At 30.2% G+C, this 18604-nt stretch overlaps 1 protein-coding gene and 2 long non-coding RNA genes across 3 annotated transcripts; 1 reads left to right on the top strand and 2 right to left on the bottom strand.

Moving 5' to 3' along the window:
- Positions 1 to 264: 264 nt before the first annotated feature.
- LOC128186045 (uncharacterized) lies at positions 265 to 1321 on the bottom strand. The gene is made up of 3 exons (XR_008243881.1): positions 1236 to 1321; positions 444 to 549; positions 265 to 345 (listed from the first exon to the last, which is right to left on the bottom strand). It is a non-coding gene; the product is annotated as an uncharacterized LOC128186045 (long non-coding RNA).
- Positions 1322 to 6427: 5106 nt separating this feature from the next.
- On the bottom strand, positions 6428 to 8876 carry LOC128186044 (uncharacterized). The gene is made up of 5 exons (XM_052855771.1): positions 8797 to 8876; positions 8255 to 8293; positions 6974 to 7057; positions 6674 to 6712; positions 6428 to 6582 (listed from the first exon to the last, which is right to left on the bottom strand). Exons 1-5 carry the CDS (start codon positions 8813 to 8815, stop codon positions 6428 to 6430), a joined length of 336 nt encoding a protein of 111 aa, XP_052711731.1. The 5' UTR covers positions 8816 to 8876.
- Positions 6537 to 10859, top strand: LOC128186046 (uncharacterized). The gene is made up of 4 exons (XR_008243882.1): positions 6537 to 6602; positions 7639 to 7802; positions 8824 to 8865; positions 10664 to 10859. It is a non-coding gene; the product is annotated as an uncharacterized LOC128186046 (long non-coding RNA).
- Positions 10860 to 18604: the final 7745 nt, after the last annotated feature.

Here is an 18604-nt window from a genome sequence, read left to right on the forward strand (position 1 = left end):
CTTTCAGACTTTAGTTAGTCCGGTACTACATTTAAAAAAAAAATTACAAAAAGACCCTCTAAATACATAGTCCTGTTTCAGATTATGAAGTAGATGAAACTTAGTTCAGGTAACAAAGAATAAATATAAGCCCCCACCGCTTTATAGCAATTTAAGCGAAGGAATGGGAAATCAAAGGTTGTTCTAATAATCACAACACATTGCATGGCAATATGAATATATCTTTTAATTCAAAAGAACTTATCATTAAATAATATTGATTTTCCCTGCCTCGGTTTTCTTAGCCACAATTTTAAAACGCTCCTTACAACCCGCAGGATGTCGTTCACTTGCTTGCTTTGGCATCTACAAAAATAAAAGCCATTTTGCACAATGTTTCAAAAACTAAGCAGGTATTTTTCATTAACATAAATGTTATTTTCTGTAACAAACGCTTTATTTACCTTTCTGTTAAACTTGTAACCACGTTACCACAACACTGGTGGTGTTGCGATGAGTAAGGTTTATTTCCACAGACCTTATCTGTTTGATTCTCTGTGCCCCATGTTACTGTGAATAATCAAAATTAATTTAATGAATGTAAGTGTAATTGTAGAAATCTCGATAAAGTTTAACTAAAAACTTAACTTTTTCCAATTAGCGGTCGCTAAATATTGTATTAAGTGATGTTTCTAATCATTAAGAATTTCTCTTACATCACAGCGGCGTCAGTTTTTAATTGACAGCTAAGAAATCCATAACTCAAAGAGGTTAATGTCTAATTGACGCAAAACTGTTAACAAGCAAATGAAAAAATGGCGTAATTCTAAGTTAGATCGCTCCCCCGCCCCTTCTTACTTGCGTAGATGTTATTTAATATAATTTAACAATTACTGAAAGCAAAAAAAAATGTTTTTAAACTCATTTTTCTGACATTGTTGACAAACAAAATTAGGTTAGATAAACAAATATCTGCTGACTTGAATTTTCTTCCTAACAAAAGTACGATTTGCTGATGCTAAAAAGTGCTTAAGTTTATCTTAATTTAAGATCCGAAAAAGTGTGATAACAAGTATAGTTTAATAAATCATAGATACAATTTTAAGTCTATTTAGTTGAAATCAGTTCCATTTTTTTTCTTTCATTACAGAATATTGCGAGTGCGGATTTACTTTTGTGTGAATTTAGGCTAAAGAATAAACTAAACTAAACCCCAATTATATACTAAATTATGAACCTAATTTAAATGTACGCACCTTTTTCACAGCTTGTTATTTCTTCATTAATTACATGTACTCGTCCCTCGCAACACATTTGTATATTTGGTCTGTAGATTGTATCTATAATAGGTTAATAAAACAACAACAACAAAGTTAAAACGAATCAGTAACATCAGAATTCCTTGCAACAAAATAAGATGTGTAATTTGAGAGTCTTACTACTTTTTTCCTTAGCTAAAAATCCATAATTTTTGTTCATTATTCAATTAGCATATTTTTAATTTTACCTAAAAAGGTGAAGTAAAATGAAACTAAAAAATATAATCAACCATATTAACTATATAATAAAATGGGGGAATCTGAACCAAAAATAAATTATACGCTCATCATCAGAAACAAATAATAAACTATTGCTAAAGTTGTCAATGCTAAATCAGACGCTGCCAAAACAGTCACCAAATTATCAAAACTTCAGTTTAACAATTTAGCATTTTGACCAAAATTCATATCATTTTCTGTATTTAAAAAAAAACGAAAACAAAACATTTTTTACTTAAGGTAAATTTTTGATTGTCAACGAAAAAAAACCCCTTGCAATATAAAACAAAATTAAGCAAACGTAAATATTCAAGAACTGGAATAAGGGCTTAAGATATCAGTCTCTTGGAATTTTTCATTGTATCTACATTGATACGTGCATGTATATACCATTGTCATTACAGACCACTACATCCTCTGGTTCACATTGTTCCTATCTTTAATCTGTTCTTATCTTTAATCTGTATTATCAGTAATTTATGTAGTTTATCAGATATACACCTCTTTGTACGTTTTGACCAAAATTGATATTCAAATGAATTTTCAAGAATGATTTGAAATTATTCTTGCAGAATCATTGAGATGTGCATTGACTACATGTATTACCAAACGTAGGCGTTGAGATAGAAAACACTAGATATCAAACATTCCAAATTGTAAGTGCTTTTTAAATATTATCTTTGAACACAGTTATGTTCGAATCTGATTTCTTCTATATACATTGTTCAAAAGATAAATATATCATAGAGGGCGCGTGAGAGCGAAGCTCTCCCTATAGACAACACGTGTATATATGTCTAAAAATAGAAATTACACTCTATACCTAGGAAGTTGAAAAACTTTTGCAAGATGGAGGAAAAAAGAATAACTTCAGTTGCAGTGACATCACCGGCATCCATGTTGAATATGAATGTTGTACTAACTTCACGTTTGGTGATAATTTATCAACTTTGTTTAATGAGTAATAAATACATTCAAAATTACCTAGTGTGTTCTTGAAAAAATTAATTCCTAATTCAGAAAACTGATTTTCCTCTCCTAATTTTCAACAGGTGCATTACTCCGATCAAATGAATTTCAGGACATCTGATTGGACAAAAACATGTTTCAACAGTGAATCAGTTTTATTTCATTGTTATTAAAATAACATAATGTATTTTACTTGAATTTGCTTTCCGATTACTTTTTGAAAACACCAAAGACTTTTTTTCTCCTACTTTCAATTTCAAATTTCGGTTTTTTATGTTTCATCTCAAATTGTAACCTGACAGACTCATACCAAGGTCATTCCGTACCCAGAAGTCAAATTAATCATCAAACTATTTCAAAAAGCGGCTGTTAAATAAAAATCTATGGATATTTCTATAGCAAATTATATAAAATAAGTTCATGATGATATCATTTGAAAATTGTGTGAGGTGTTCTAAGAAACTTCCGAATGAAAAAAAAGATAAAACAAATTTAACAAGCGATAAGATTAGAGTCAAAACAAAACAATGTATGAAATGACAGGCCAGAGATGATGAAAGGGCATTTACTGATCTAGCCCCATTTATATTGGCTTCGCCGTCCATGCAGTTACACCGTAAAACATATTAAAAGCAATTGTTCAATGGTTACATTGAAATAATTCTTAAAACGGGCTTGGCCCCTGTGGCTTAAACTATAGAAGAAATGTATATAAAAAATGTTATTTGATTAATAATTGCCTCCACAACAATCCACTTCCTGTCCCTGTTGAAATCTATCCAGGACTCCTGATTTTCGGCAACAAATCTGGGTACTATAATCAAACGGTGCATATAGGATTTCATCATTCTTTGTATACACACATTGAACTTCATCTACAACTTAACATTAAATTTACAAATTAAGTTTTAATGAACATATAAAGAATGTTAGTAATGAAAACTAAATTAATTATGAAATTATCCTACGTACCTTTGACTTGATTTTCTTTAGGTTTTACAACAATCTCCTCTGAAAAAAAAAGATATAATATAAAACAAATAAAGAACACTTTTCTTCTGATTTTAAAATATATTTTTTCCATAATATTTAATGAACATGAATTTAACGTTTCCTTTATTGGATTTTAGTCTATTTTGTTGAAATCAGTTCTGTTTTTCCATCATTTGTCATCACATAATTTTGCGAGTTTGGAGATACCTTAATGTGAATTTAGACTAAGGAATAAACTTAACAGAAAAAACCCAATAATTTGGTGTTATGAACTTCAAGTAAATTCAAATGCACTCACCTTCTTCACAGCTTTTTTTTTTTTCCATCAATTACATGTACTTGTCCGTTGCAACACATCTGCTTATTTGGTGTGTAGATTGTATCTATAATAAGTTAAACAAAACAAAAACATAATTAAAACTTATTACTTATTTCTGATTTCCTTGTACCAAACAAATAGATGAAATTAGATAATTCACCACTTTTTTCTCAGGTTAAAATCTGTAGTTTCTGTTCATTAACAAACATATTTTCTATTTTTCTTTGAAATCAAAGGCGAAGTAAAACGATGTCAACAAATATGATCAGCGTAACCAACGTTGGGGGACTCTCCAAAAAAAAGAGACAAAATGTACATTCATCTTAAAAAACAAAATAAAAAGCTATTGCTCAAGTTGTTAATGCTAATTCAAACATTGTCAAAACAGGCACGCAAATTATTAAAACATTAGTTCAACAATTTTGACAAGTATTCAAATCATTTTCTATATTTTTGATTTTTTTTCCTTCGAGTTGAAACAAAAACACATTGCAGTATAGGACAAAATTGAGCCAATGTAAATATTAAAAAACACCAATAAATCAAGGCAAAAACTATCAAAGTCTCTTGAAATTAATAATTGCATCTAAATTCATAAGTATATGTATATTCCATTGTCAATACAGACCAACAAATCCTCTGGTTCACATGAGCACATTTGTTCTTATCATTAATCTGTATTATCAATAATTTATTAGCTATATACCTCTTTGTAGGTGTTGACTAAAATTGATATTCAAATGAACTTTAAAGGAAAAATGATTGGAAATGATCGTTTAACTGCAGAATCATTGATATGTGCATTGGCTACATGTATCATCAATGGAAGGCATGGAGATAGAATACACTCAGGGAATATCAAGCATTTTCAATATTTGATAAGTTGTTTTTTTTTAAATTTTGTCTTTGAACATATGTTCGTTTGTAACTAAATTCTCTAATCTTTATTTTCCAACAGAAAAATGTATTATAAAAGCATATTACAGTTTCCAAATTGTATTTTCCTTTGCAGAATTTATATAAATAGTGTGATTTATTTTCTTTGTTTTACATGGCTAAAACTGTAGAAAAAGATTTATATAAAGAATATTTATTAATACTTGCCTCCACAACAATCCACTTCCTGTTCCTGTTGAAATCTTTTCATGACTCCTGATTCTGGGCAACAAATCTGGGTATTATTATCAAACGGTGCACTAAGGATTTCTCCATTCTTTGTATACACACATCGAACCTCATCTATAACTTAACATTAAAATTGAAAAGTAAGTTTTAATGAACATATACAGAATATTAGTAATAAAAAAAAGGTAATCATAAAATTACCATACGTACCTTTGCCGTGATTTTCTTTGGGTTTTGTCACAATCCCCTCTGAAAGAAGATATAACACCAAAAAGATAAATAACTTCATCTTTTAATCTTAAAATAGGAATTCTCCAAAATAATAAGCATGAAGGATATGCTCTCTTTTTATATACATGTGTGTTTTGAATATATCCAAGTTTCACTTATCACTTGCGTTCATTGACAATGTTGACAATAAAATTAAGTTACATAAACAGGTTTCTAACTACTTAGAATTTGCACTTCCAAAAAAGTACGAACTGTTGATGCTTAAATGTGCTTAGGTTTATCATTATCTAAGATCTTTTAAAGCTTGACGACAAATTTTCTTTCTTCAATCTTCGAATAAATTTCAGTCTATTAATATAAGTTGAAATCAGTACCGTATTTCTTCTATCATTACATAATTTTGCAAGTATGGAGTTACCTTGGTGTACATTAAGGCTGAAGAATAAATGAAATCAAAAAATTAATCTCAACCCCAATTGTATATTGTATATATTTTTATTATGAAGTACATAAAAATGTGCGCACCTTTTTCACAGCTTGTCATTTTTTCAGTGAGTACATGTACTCGTCCGTCGCAACACAGTTGTATACTTGGCATGTAAATTGTATCTGTAATTGGTTAAAAATAACAATGTAAAAACTAATCAAATAACTCTTGTTTCCTTGTACCAAACAGACGAACTTATCATTTTCTTTCTCAGTTTTAAATCCATAATTTCTGTTTATTATTTAAGAAACATATTTTCAATTTTTCTTTGAAATTAAAAGTAAGGTAAAATGAAATCAACAAATATTATCAATGTAGCCATGCAATAAAATAGGGGAATCTCAAACAAATGTGTTTTTGCATTATAAAAAACAAAAGAAAAAAACCGCATTGCTTATAGTTATCAACGCTAATTCAGACGTACCAAAAAAAAGTCATGCAAAATATTGAATTGATGAAACATACACCTTTTGGTGTTTTTTGACCAAAATGGATAATATAATGAATTTCAAAGAAATATTGATATGAAAGGTTCGTTTAACTGCATTATCATTAAAATTTGCATTGACTACTTGTATCACTATAGGAATATCAAACATTTCAAATCGTAAATGTTGTTTTGAACAAATGTTACGTTTGAATCTTTATTTTCTAATCTTCATTCATTTGTTATAAAGAAATATTGAAAAGAAAATAATTTTTAACGATCAAGCTTATTTTACAGTCTCCAGATTTTATTTTCTTGTGCAGAATTCTTATTAAAAATACGATTGTATAAAGAAATGCTTATAAATGTTTGCCTCCACAACAATCCACTTCCTGTCCCTGTTCAAATCTATTCAGGACTCCTGATTCTCGGCAACAAATCTGGATATTATTATCAAACGGTGCACTAAGGATTTCTCCATTCTTTGTATACACACATTGAACTTCACCTACAACTTGACATTGAATTTGCAAAGTAAGTTTTAATGAACATATAAAGAATGTTAGTTTTAAAAAACTAAGTTACTCAGAAAATGTCATAGGTACCTTTGCCGTGATTTTCGTTTTGTTTTGCCACAATCCCCACTAAAAGAATATATAACAGCAAAAAGATAAATAACTTCATCTTCTGATCTTAAAAGAGAAATTCTTCAAGAAATAATAATCATGAATTTAACGTTTCCTTTGTTAGATTTTAGTCTTTTTAGCTAATCCGTCTTGTTTTTCTACTGTCAACACAGAATTTTGCGAGCGTGAAGAAACCTTAATGTGAATTTAGGCTAAAGAATAAATTAAACAGAAAAAAACCATAATTCGTTATTATGAAGTACATTCAAATGCACGCACCTTCTTCACAGCTTGTCATTATTCCATTAATTACATGTACTTGTCCGTTACAACACATCTGTTTATTTGGAATGTAGGTTGTATCTAAAATAAGTTAAACAAAAACAATATTAGGCCTAATCACTTATTTCTGATTTCTTTGTACAGCAAATAGATGAAATTAGATACAACTTTTTTTCTCAGTTTAAAATCCGTAGTTTCTGTTCATTATCAAACATATTTTCAATTTTTTCTTAGAAATCAAAGGCTCAGTAAAACGATGTCAACAAATATGATCAACGTAAGTTATCAATGCTAATTCAAACATTGCCAAAAAGGCACGCAAGTTATTAAAACATAAGTTTTACAATTTTGACCAATATTCAAATCATTTTCTATATTTTTTTATCCTTTTCCTTCGAGTTTGGAAGGGAAAGAAGTCAAATTTTGAGTGTTTATGAAAAAACCTTGCAGTATTGGACAACGTAAATATTAAAACAAACCCCAATAAATCAAGGCATAAATCATCAAAGTCTCTTGAAATGAAAAATTGCATCTAAATTCATAAGTATATGTATATGCTACTGTTAATACAGACCAGAATATCCTTTGGTTCACATGAGCACATTTGTTCTTATCATTAATCTGTATTATCAATAATTTATCAGATGTATACCTCTTTGTAGGTGTTGACTAAAATTGATATTCAAATGAACTTTAAAGGAAAAATGATTGGAAATGATCGTTTAACTGCAGAATCATTGAAATGTGCATTGGCTGCATACATGTATATCATCAAAGGAAGGTGTGGAGATAGAATACACTCAGGAAATACCAAACATTTTCAATTGTAAGTATTTTTTAAAATTTTGACATTGAAGACATGTTTCGTTTGAAACTGAATTCTCTAAACTGCAGATAAAGAAAAATGTATTATAAAAGCATATTACATTCTTCAAATTTTATTTTCCTTTGCAGAATTCATAAAAATAGTGTGATTGATTTTTCTTTGATTTACTTATATAAAACTATAGAAAAAGATGTATATAAAATAAGTTCATTAATATTTGCCTCCACAACAATCCACTTCCTGTCCCTGTTCAAATCTATTCAGGACTCCTGATTTTCGGCAACAAATCTGGGTATTATTATCAAACGGTGCACTAAGGATTTCTCCATTCTTTGTATACACACATCGAACCTCATCTATAACTTAACATTAAAATTGAAAAGTAAGTTTTAATGAACATATACAGAATATTAGTAATAAAAAAAAGGTAATCATAAAATTACCATACGTACCTTTGCCGTGATTTTCTTTGGGTTTTGTCACAATCCCCTCTGAAAGAAGATATAACACCAAAAAGATAAATAACTTCATCTTTTAATCTTAAAATAGGAATTCTCCAAAAAAATCAGCATGAAGGATATGCTCTCTTTTTATATACATGTGTGTTTTTAATACATCAAAGTTTTTCTTATCACTTACGTTCATTGACAATGTTGACAATAAAATTAAGTTAGATAAACAGGTTTCTAACTACTTAGATTTTGCACTTCAATAAAAGTACGAATTGTTGATGTAAAAATGTGCTTAAGTTTATTATTATCTATTATCATTAAAAATTTTGACGACAAATATTCTTTCTTAAATCATAGATAAAATTTAAGTCTATAAGTGTAAGTTGAAATCAGTTCCGTATTTTATCATCATTACATAATTTTGCAAGTATGGAGTTACCTTGGTGTACATTTAGGCTAAAGAATGAAATTAAAAAAATGAATCTCAACCCCAATTGTATATTGTATATAATATTATAATGAAGTACATAAAATGTACGCACCTATTTCACACCTTGTCATTTTTTCAGTAATTACATGTACTCGTCCGTCGCAACACAGCTGTATACTTGGTATGTAGATTGTATCTATAATAGGTTAAAAATAACAGTGTTAAAACTTATCATTAAACTTTGGTTTCCTTGTACCAAACAAACGAACTTACCATTTTGTTCTCAGTTTTAAATCCATAATTTCTGTTTATTATTTAAGAAACATATTTTCAACTTTTCTTTGAAATTAAAAGTAAGGTAAAATGAAATCAACAAATATTATCAATGTAACCATGCAATAAAATAGGGGAATCTCAAACAAATATGTACATTCATTATAAAAAAACTATTGCTTAAAGGTATCAATGCTAATTCAGACGTTCCCGAAAATAGTCCTACCAATTATTAATATTATAAAATATACACCTTTTGGCACGTTTTGACCAAAATGTATTTCATAATGAATTTCAAAGAAAGATTCATTTGTAATGTTCGTTTAACTGCAAAATCATTAAAATTTGCATTGACTACTTGTATCACTACAGGAATATCAAACATTTCAAATAGTGAATATTTTTTAAAGAAAAAGTTACGTTTGAATCTGTATTCTCTAATTTATATTTTCATGAAGATGAATGGATTATAAAAGAAATGCTCAGTTTTTTGCAATTCTATTGCCCTTCCATATCAACATGATTTTAAATGAACCCTATATAAATAAATGATTAAATTGTTATCTTTTTAGCATTATTATGACAGAAGTGACAGTTTAAAATCATAAACTTTTTTTACATTCAACCTTATATATATTAAAAAGAAAAATAATTTTTAATGATCAAACTTATTTTACAGTCTCCATATTTTATTTTCTTGTGAAGAATTCTTATTAAAAATGTGGTTGTTTAAAGAAATGCTTATAAATGTTTGCCTCCACAACAATCCACTTCCTTTCCCTGTTCAAATCTTCTCAGGACTCCTGATTCTCGGCAACAAATCTGGGTATTATTATCTAACGGTGCAAATACGATTTCTTCATTCTTTGTATACACACAGTGAACTTCACCTACAACTTAATATTAAATTTGAAAAGTAAGTTTTAATGAACATATAAAGAATGTTAGTTATAAAAACTAAGTAAATCATAGAATTGTCATACGTACCTTTGATGTGATTTTCTGTAGGTTTTGCCACAATCTCCTCTGAAAGAAGATATAACACCAAAAAGATAAATGACTTCATCTTTTAATCTTGAAATAAGAACTCTTCAAAATAATAAACAAGAATGTTAGGTTTCCTTTAAAAAGTATTTTTATATACAAACTTGTTTGGAATATCCCTAAATTTTCTCCACCCACTTCCGTTCATTGTCTTTATCATGCTGTTACAATCATATATTTTAAGCCGGTAAAAAGATGGTATCCTATTGACTCATGAAGATATCACCCATGAAAACATACGTATTATATGAATAATATATTCAGTATGTTTCTTTAGTCGTTTTTGCTGACACATGAAGGATCTTTAATATTTTGGGAGTGTACTTGCATTGAGTGTTTGATCAATTTTTGTTAAAGCTCTTTATCGGAGATACTTTTTGAATATAAATGTATTGAATAAGATTACTAAATTTTCCAAAGGGTTTCCTCGCTTTCCCCTGAAAAAGGATTTTTACATTACTTTTTAATTTTCGAAAATGACTGCCAAGATGTGCCAAGATATTGACATTCTGGAGCCAGCAATGTCTGTGCAAAAATACTTTTAAAATAATGATTTAAAATCAGGTTTATGTTTTAAACAGAATATATTTTTACAAATAATATAAATAATATTTATAACAAAATAAACATTTTCAGGAAATAATGTCTGTGTATCATTGTAGGACAATGCATTACCTTCTCACCGCTACAACCCGATGTATTTCCTTTGGTCGACAATTGTTGTATATGAAAGGGTATGATGGTCGCCCTCTTGGACACGTGGTTTTTCGCCAGTTATTTCTGTTTTCTCCACCGTCAATTTCCCATCATTTTTACGCTAACATCCGTGCCAACATTAGGAGATATAAGCGGGGTGTCAACGCGGGATGTCAACAACTGTTGGACAATCGTGTTTCTGTCATTTGTAATAGGTTTATATATATATATATATATATATATATATATATATATAATGTATCAAAATAAGTCGAATTTACTTACCTACAAGTTACAAAAGCGATTTGTCGATAGGGCCTGCGATTGAACCCTCTGGCCAGTCGGTGAATGCACTATAACTCTCTTGGGTAAACCCATGACTATGGAGTTAAAAAATGTCGTTATAACTCAGCGTATAGACTTGACCGTGCGGAATGTAACGCAAATTTTATACAATCATAACTCTAATACAAAATGCACACTGCTGTGATTTTTTTACACATAAATTATTATACTCTATATCAAAAAAATTATAATACTTTCTTGAAAATGGCGCAGTGATTTTAACATAAATTACACATGTCCACGAACGTTTTGCACTAACTTCGTATATACTTGTACGTTTTGTCTGTCCATGGTTTTAAAATAAATAAAGTTTAATTAAAGAAAAACAAATGCTCTTTTGTCACGATAAATAATATGCGTTGTTTCTTCGAAAAATCATTTATTTTATGCTATTCTAAAAAACACAAGCAAGAGGATAAATAGTTTTCTGTGTTGTCAAAACAAAAATGTGCCAGGTTTATGTCTGTTTAGAGACATTCAATTTCCAGAGCAAGAATATTGTAGAGTTGTATATTTATATTTTGTAGAATATAAATGTATTGTTTACTTACTCTTATAATTGATAGCAATATATCATTTAAAAAATACATATCACAAAAAGATTAATTTTGTCATACATAGTTTTTTGTAGGTATCGTTTAGTTGAAAACAAATACCATTCGCAGTTATTTTACGTAAGTTTGATACATCCAAAATACTACTCATTTTATCAAATGTTACATGTATGTGTTGTAATTGAGTGAAATTCTTTTTAATAATTGTCACTGTTATTAAAATATTTCCGGGTTGGTTTTTTTTAAAGAGCATGTATACATTGTATGATATGATATGCTAATTATATTCCTTAAATTACTTGAAAAAACAACTACAAAGCATTTTGATAAAATGAATATCTTTAATGAAAAACCCTGTTTTATCAAACATTCGAGTAAGCTGGGTTTTTTTTATTAAGAAGAAATTAATTACCGATACAATGCAGTTTCCTATACTCTGTACTCGATATGCAATAGCATGCAACTTAAATGCGTCAATAGACCCTGTACTTGTTATCTTCAGATGTTTAAATATCTAGGCTGACGTCTTGATATTGCTATTGGTAACCTTTATAAAAATGATAATTGAGACATGTTTATCGCATTTTTAATGTGTAAACAACTCTGCGATTTTTTTTCATATATCTTAAGATTTACATTCAGGCCCTGATCTAAAAAGTACATAAAAATGTTTGTGATTAATTATAACTTGAAATCATGCACTGAGCTCAACTGAGCGTTATAACTTTGATCTCTTTTTAATGAATCAGTATCAACATAGTATTTTTATTAATATTTGTTTTTTTTGTACTTTTACCAGTTTTACAATAACATTCTTTTATTATCAATTTTCTCTTTATATAAAATATATTACTTTATGTACGTAACAATTAATAGCTTGCAAAGTAATGATTTTTTTCGAAGTGTATATATTGTCATGTGTATAACGGGTATTAACTTGGTCTGCAATTAGGGGTATTTGTGTTTAATTTTGATAGATGAATATTATTTGCTTGTGGAATTACCCATGGTATTACGAACGCTCTCTTTAATTGCCCTCAAAATCCTTTTTTCCAAGTTCGAAATGAAATCAAAATGAACTCATAAAATGACACAAAAGACGCTGGATACATAATTTAAACAATATTACATCCAGTTTAAATCAGCAAAGTTTACCGTGTGTTTATGTAATGAAAGTAATTTTAAATAAAGGCAAAAAGAAGACAATGTAGGCAGAATATCCTGATTCACAATCGCAGAAGATACCGATGAGTTATATCATTTTATCACAGATATAAAAAAAACAACAAAGTAATGATTTAGATGAGATTTATCTTAATATAATTAAGTTATTTGGTCGCGGTGGTATAATGAACAACATTTTAGGAGCGGCTGCCGAGTTGTCACCCCAAGAATAAACAAATGTGTCGACCCCAATATGGACTAAATTGTGCACTGGGTAAGTCATACAAGTACAACACCACTCAAAATACAATATTGGTCAAAGTTCAAAGTTTAATAAGAGATAAAAAAAAAACCAATCAAAGTTGCATTAAAGTGCAATAAGGTAAAATGGGTCAATATGCTATTCAATACACAGATGTATGATTAAGCACATACTAATTTGCATGTATTAAATCTGCAATAAAGAAAAGTAGTGTTTGCGCCAAAAAATTATACACGGTTTAGAAAACACTGTTCCATTTGAGGTGGGACTTGACGAAAACGCCACATGCATGAATATGCACCCGCCATCAAAGTTCCTTCATATTTGTGACGGTGTCATATCCCCACCTCAAATAGTAACCGCCGACCAATGTCAATGAGAATGGTCTTGCACCTACTTACGTTTGTAAATGTTAACCCCCCAGTAGGTGTTCCATAGTCCCTTGTAAATTTTTGAGAAGAAGATCAATCCTTAACTTGAACAAGCAGATACCGTCTCTATGAAAAAGTTCATTCTGAATATTTTAATTTGAGGTTGTTTAATGTACATGTAGGTCCATCCCAGGCTCACCATGGTTTTAACTGGTCAACTCGGGTTCGGGTTTGGTTCATGACTTTGGTGTTTATGGAGTAGCGCCATGTTATCCTGAGAAGGGTAGAGGACCATGTTGTTTAAATGCGCGATTGTTTTGTGTTTGTTTTGAAGTGCTTTATCCAAAATAACTAGGGACTAATCATAAAAATGTAATGTCGTGAATGATTGGTATGTTTGCCCATGAATATGGCCAGTGGCGAAAAGCGCACTGCCCTTGAAAATATAAACCACATCCAAACGACGGTGTCCCCGAGCTATCTGTGAAAAGGTTAAGTGTTTCATAAGAACTCCATTTGGAATCCGGAAAATATACTACACCCTTGAAATTGGTCAGGAGGTCGATCCATATCTGCATATCTTAATCATCAAAAAGATAATGTTAACATTGTAATGTGGATTTTACCGATCATAGCATTATCATCTGTTTAAAAAAAAGCTTTTACATGCTGGACTTTCTGGTATGTCCCATGCAATGATAATAAGTTTGTCTACGATACACTGCAGTGAATTGATGGTAATTGTTCTTCTCTGAATATGATGTTTGAGAATTGATCATGTTTTTTGAAATGTTGGTTGTGGAATGCGAATTTGCACTGCGAGTTGTATCTATGACCAGACCCAAGAAAACTAGTGATGTTGTAGGACCATGTGCTTCATCCTTATTAAGTGGAACCCTCATATCTGTACATACACTATTGAATGTGTCGACTAGCATTTCGTTAGGTTAGTGTCAGACCTACCAGCAAAAATAAAATCGTCTAGGTAATGGTGGGTGGTTTCTAAACCAGACTGTCTTCTGACCAACCAATCGACAAATGTAGACAAGGTTTGAAAAAGTTAACACGAAATGGAGTAGCAAAAGGGCAACATTTATCGATATAGTAAGCCCAAAGTTAAGTCCAAGAAATTAAACATTCACAGGGTATACGGGTATTAGCCTCAAAGCGTTTTTCATATCTTCTGTTACTTTCAAGGCCCCGATTCCTAATTTGTTAATGATATTTACGACTATGTCAAAGGAAATATAAGTTACTGTGGTATCTTTGGGGTTTAAGTATGTGTTTCTCCTTGGCGACAGTAGTTGAGATAAACGTTCTCTAACCGCTGTCGCTTTTGGGAACTGCACCTTTTGACGAGGCATGAGTGTTTGGCAAAGGTGGTTGTAAAAAAGGGCTGCCATAAGGCTTTCTTCTACCTCCGTAGAATTTTGTGCTTGCATAATATCTGAACGTTGACTGGCTGCTACTAAGTTCTTAGGTTTGTGCAGCTTGCCTTTCTCGGTAATGTTGTAAATACTCTGAAATGGACTTAATGAGGATAGGTGCGCAACCCAGAGACCAAAGGCTATTTTTGTTTGGGTGTCAAGGGAATTTGGCTGCTGAGTTGACCTTGGTTTAGAGCAAAATGGCTTGTTATCTTTTGTCGCTTGCTTAATCGGTGAGAGAGAGAGAGAGAGAGAGAGAGAGAGAGAGAGAGAGAGAGAGAGAGAGAGAGAGAGAGCATGTGCTTGCGTGCATATGTGCGTTGATATGTGCGTGCGTGCGTGAATCATAAACTATTACATGTATTTACCAAAGATAGCATTTGTAAATTTCAACTTCTTTATTTTCATATAGAGATTTTATTCCAAAAGAGATCAATTCAGTCTAAGACAATTGAACCTTTTAAGACCTTAAACGCTTCACAATGTGCACAATATCGAAATTCAGGTTTATCAGGTATGCAAGAAAGCATTTAAATAGATAAAATCAAGCAAATGAAAGTCAACTATAGTAGAGATACTGATAGTACCAATGCGTGTTTATACGATCTGTGAAATATTGTACTTTCACATAATGATTTTTATATATTTAGTTTTATATTAAATATAGATCTTAAACATAACAACAGGGTAAGTTAAAGTGCCAGGATGAAAATTAATATGCTGCTGTTTGTCTGTTAGATAGCATATTATTTACTGGGAGGTTGGTTTGTAAGCAAGAAAACAACCAACAAAATAAGTATTCATAATTTAAGAGAATGAAATGTATTAAAATTTTCCCCGATTTCAATGCATTGGTCAACATGTACATTGTACTATAGAAATTAAAATTCCATTTATGTATGTTAATAATTTTCTTATTTTTGGTTATGACACCACTGGCTTTGTGAGAAAACAATGATAAAGATTAATAGATAAACATGTTACAATCCATCATACTAATAACCATTTTGATTAAAGCTTTAACAATGCTTGTTGATATATAAGCCAACTTAAAACATACAATTTTTGATGCAAAAAGTCATTTCAACATAAATGATATTAATTAAACAACTTTTACTATATATTTGTTCTAAAATACTTTATGCATTTATTTAGATATCGCATCATTAAAAGGAAACAACTAGCATGGAATTTCTGATGGATATGATTAGCGATCTGATGAGTAAACATGAAGATGTATCTGTTTTTTTAAAACATTTTTTTTGATTTTGCATTTTTATTGTTCATTGTGATAATTATTAGTTAATGAGAAACATTTAGAGATACAGTAATCGATAATTTGGATATATTTAGAGTAAAGCGATATTCATAACAGTATATGTAGAACTATATTTTTTGTTTGTGTTGATAGTCTTGTATTTGCATTTCCTATTATAAACTGCTGTTAAGAGTTGCAAAATACATACAAAGGCCAAATAGTGCTGACACTGTTTGATTGCTTAAATATTACAAACAAATATCACTTGCGTTCAACAGACATTCTCCTCTCTTTTCATCAATAAATATATACAGAATTTTTTTGGTATCAATCCATGATTTAAGAACGAATTTTTTTAATTAACTTAACTCTTTTGACCTAATTTAATCATTGCAAATAATTTTAAATAACATGATATATTAAGGTATCTTTGACAAAATCTATTTTTTAATCAATTTTTGTAGTAGATATATTTATGTTGAAAGTACTAGCAAATCTTCGAAAATAGGTCACTGAAGCGTTAAAGCGAGGGATTGTGTCAAAAATAGTTCGGACCGGAAGTATGTGATAAAGCATCACCCGTTTGATATAGCAAATGTTTATCACACGGGTAATATACACCACACGTATGAGATAAATTAAGGTATCACATCTCAGTGACCTCAGTCAATTGTAGTTCCACATATATCCAGAACTATTTTTCCTTGACTGCATTTCTTATTTCTCCTTTATTTAGTTTTAAAGAAAAGTGAACCACCGAGATGGACATTTTATGTTTCTTTTGTCAGAAAATGATAATTTTTCACAGGGACTCTTTCAGGGCACATGCAGCTGATACCTAGGGAGTGTGCATCTTTTTACATATAGATGAAAAGCACGTAGTTCGGAGGCTAGGCATTTTTGGAGCTAGATATTTTGAGAAAATGCCGTATCGTGTGCCCTTTTCTGATGTTACATGTAGCTGATAAAATATCTAACAAAAACATTTCCTCCGTGAGTTTTGTCAAAAGAAAAAAAATAATTTTAGAAAAAGTTTCCCATCTACGAAGGTTGTTCGGAAATTATCCAAAAAATTACACTAAATCTTATTCCGTTGAAAACATAGTTAAACTCTTGAAATTTTTTCCAGAAAAAACACTAGGATAAAACTTTTAGATGTAAAAATGTTCTAGTCCATGGCAGCATTTGATCTTCGTAAGTAAGCTGACAAACTTCCCTACGTCCAGTGAGCCGGTGCAACCTCAAACGTATCACAACGTCATATAAACGTCTTCGTCACGCCTATATTTTAGATAACTTTCAGATCAACAGAAAAGATGAATATTTTTCATTTCCTATTTATTTGATTCATGTAAAAAGCAAACATTTACAATTTCTCTCCATTCTTTTTTTGGAGGGGGGTTAAAAGTTGAGTTATTGTTATTCGAAAGTCAAATTACGTCTGTTGCAGTCATATGTACATATATAGTATTGGATAAAATTTATAATTGTCTGGGGTATGTCTGCGCCGGGCACTCCGATCATCGACCGTAAAATACAAAATCATTAATATTTTTAAATATTATTACGGTATATCATTTGTTGCAATTTGTCAATGTCTATGCATATTTTTACTAGTATCTGTAACTTAGAAAGGAAAATTTTAGGGCTGTCTAAATAATTTCCGAACAACCTTCGTATATATTGTGTAAACTATTTCCGATATGATATAACTTCAATCGAGGTAACGTTAAAAATGCCAAAGTAAACCATTATTTTTTTTATGTCACGTTTGTTTGTAATCAAAATTTACCCCTATAAATGATTAAATTGAACATTTGTGATAAGCACACACTGTTTTGCTATTTAAGTTTATTAATAAGACGAGACAGCAATGTACCAGGTATTGAAATTCATCTGTACATTAATATTTTAAAAAAGGCAATATGTTTGGTCTGGAAAATAGTTGTAAATGATGAATGTGTGTACTCAACGAAGAACGAAATTCTCTGCGCCAAGTTTAGTGCAACATAACATTTTTTTCTTCTCGGTCAAGTGTTTATGCGAGATATCAAGAGGGATTAGAAATTGACCGTTGTGGAGGCAAACATACATGTAAAACAATTTGTTTGAATAGAATTTATGAATTGTATTTTGGTTTTGCAAGACCATATGTGATTTGAAAATGAAAGAAAGGACCGATATTATAACTTCAATAATTTTTTTAACCCTTGCAGAAGAAAAAAATATCGAATCAAATTGTTTCTTATTTTGATTTTCATTTTGCATCAGCATTTTGAATCGGTCTCCACAAACAAATAAGAAGGAACGTGAGACTGTTTGATGAAAAGAGTTATGATTTGTAATTAGTTTAGAATGAAAGCCGATTTAACTGTTATTGCTCAGTTCCACAACCCATTCCTTTAGGATAGGTGCAGTTACTACTGTAGCTAAGAAAGGTTTATCAGATGAGGAAATAAAGTTTTCAGGGAGATGGAAGTCAAGTGCATTTTAAACTTATATCAGGTCTCCACTTACATGTTCCAA

Source organism: Crassostrea angulata, chromosome 5 (genome assembly GCF_025612915.1).
Source record: "Crassostrea angulata isolate pt1a10 chromosome 5, ASM2561291v2, whole genome shotgun sequence".
Classification (NCBI taxonomy): domain Eukaryota; kingdom Metazoa; phylum Mollusca; class Bivalvia; order Ostreida; family Ostreidae; genus Magallana; species Magallana angulata.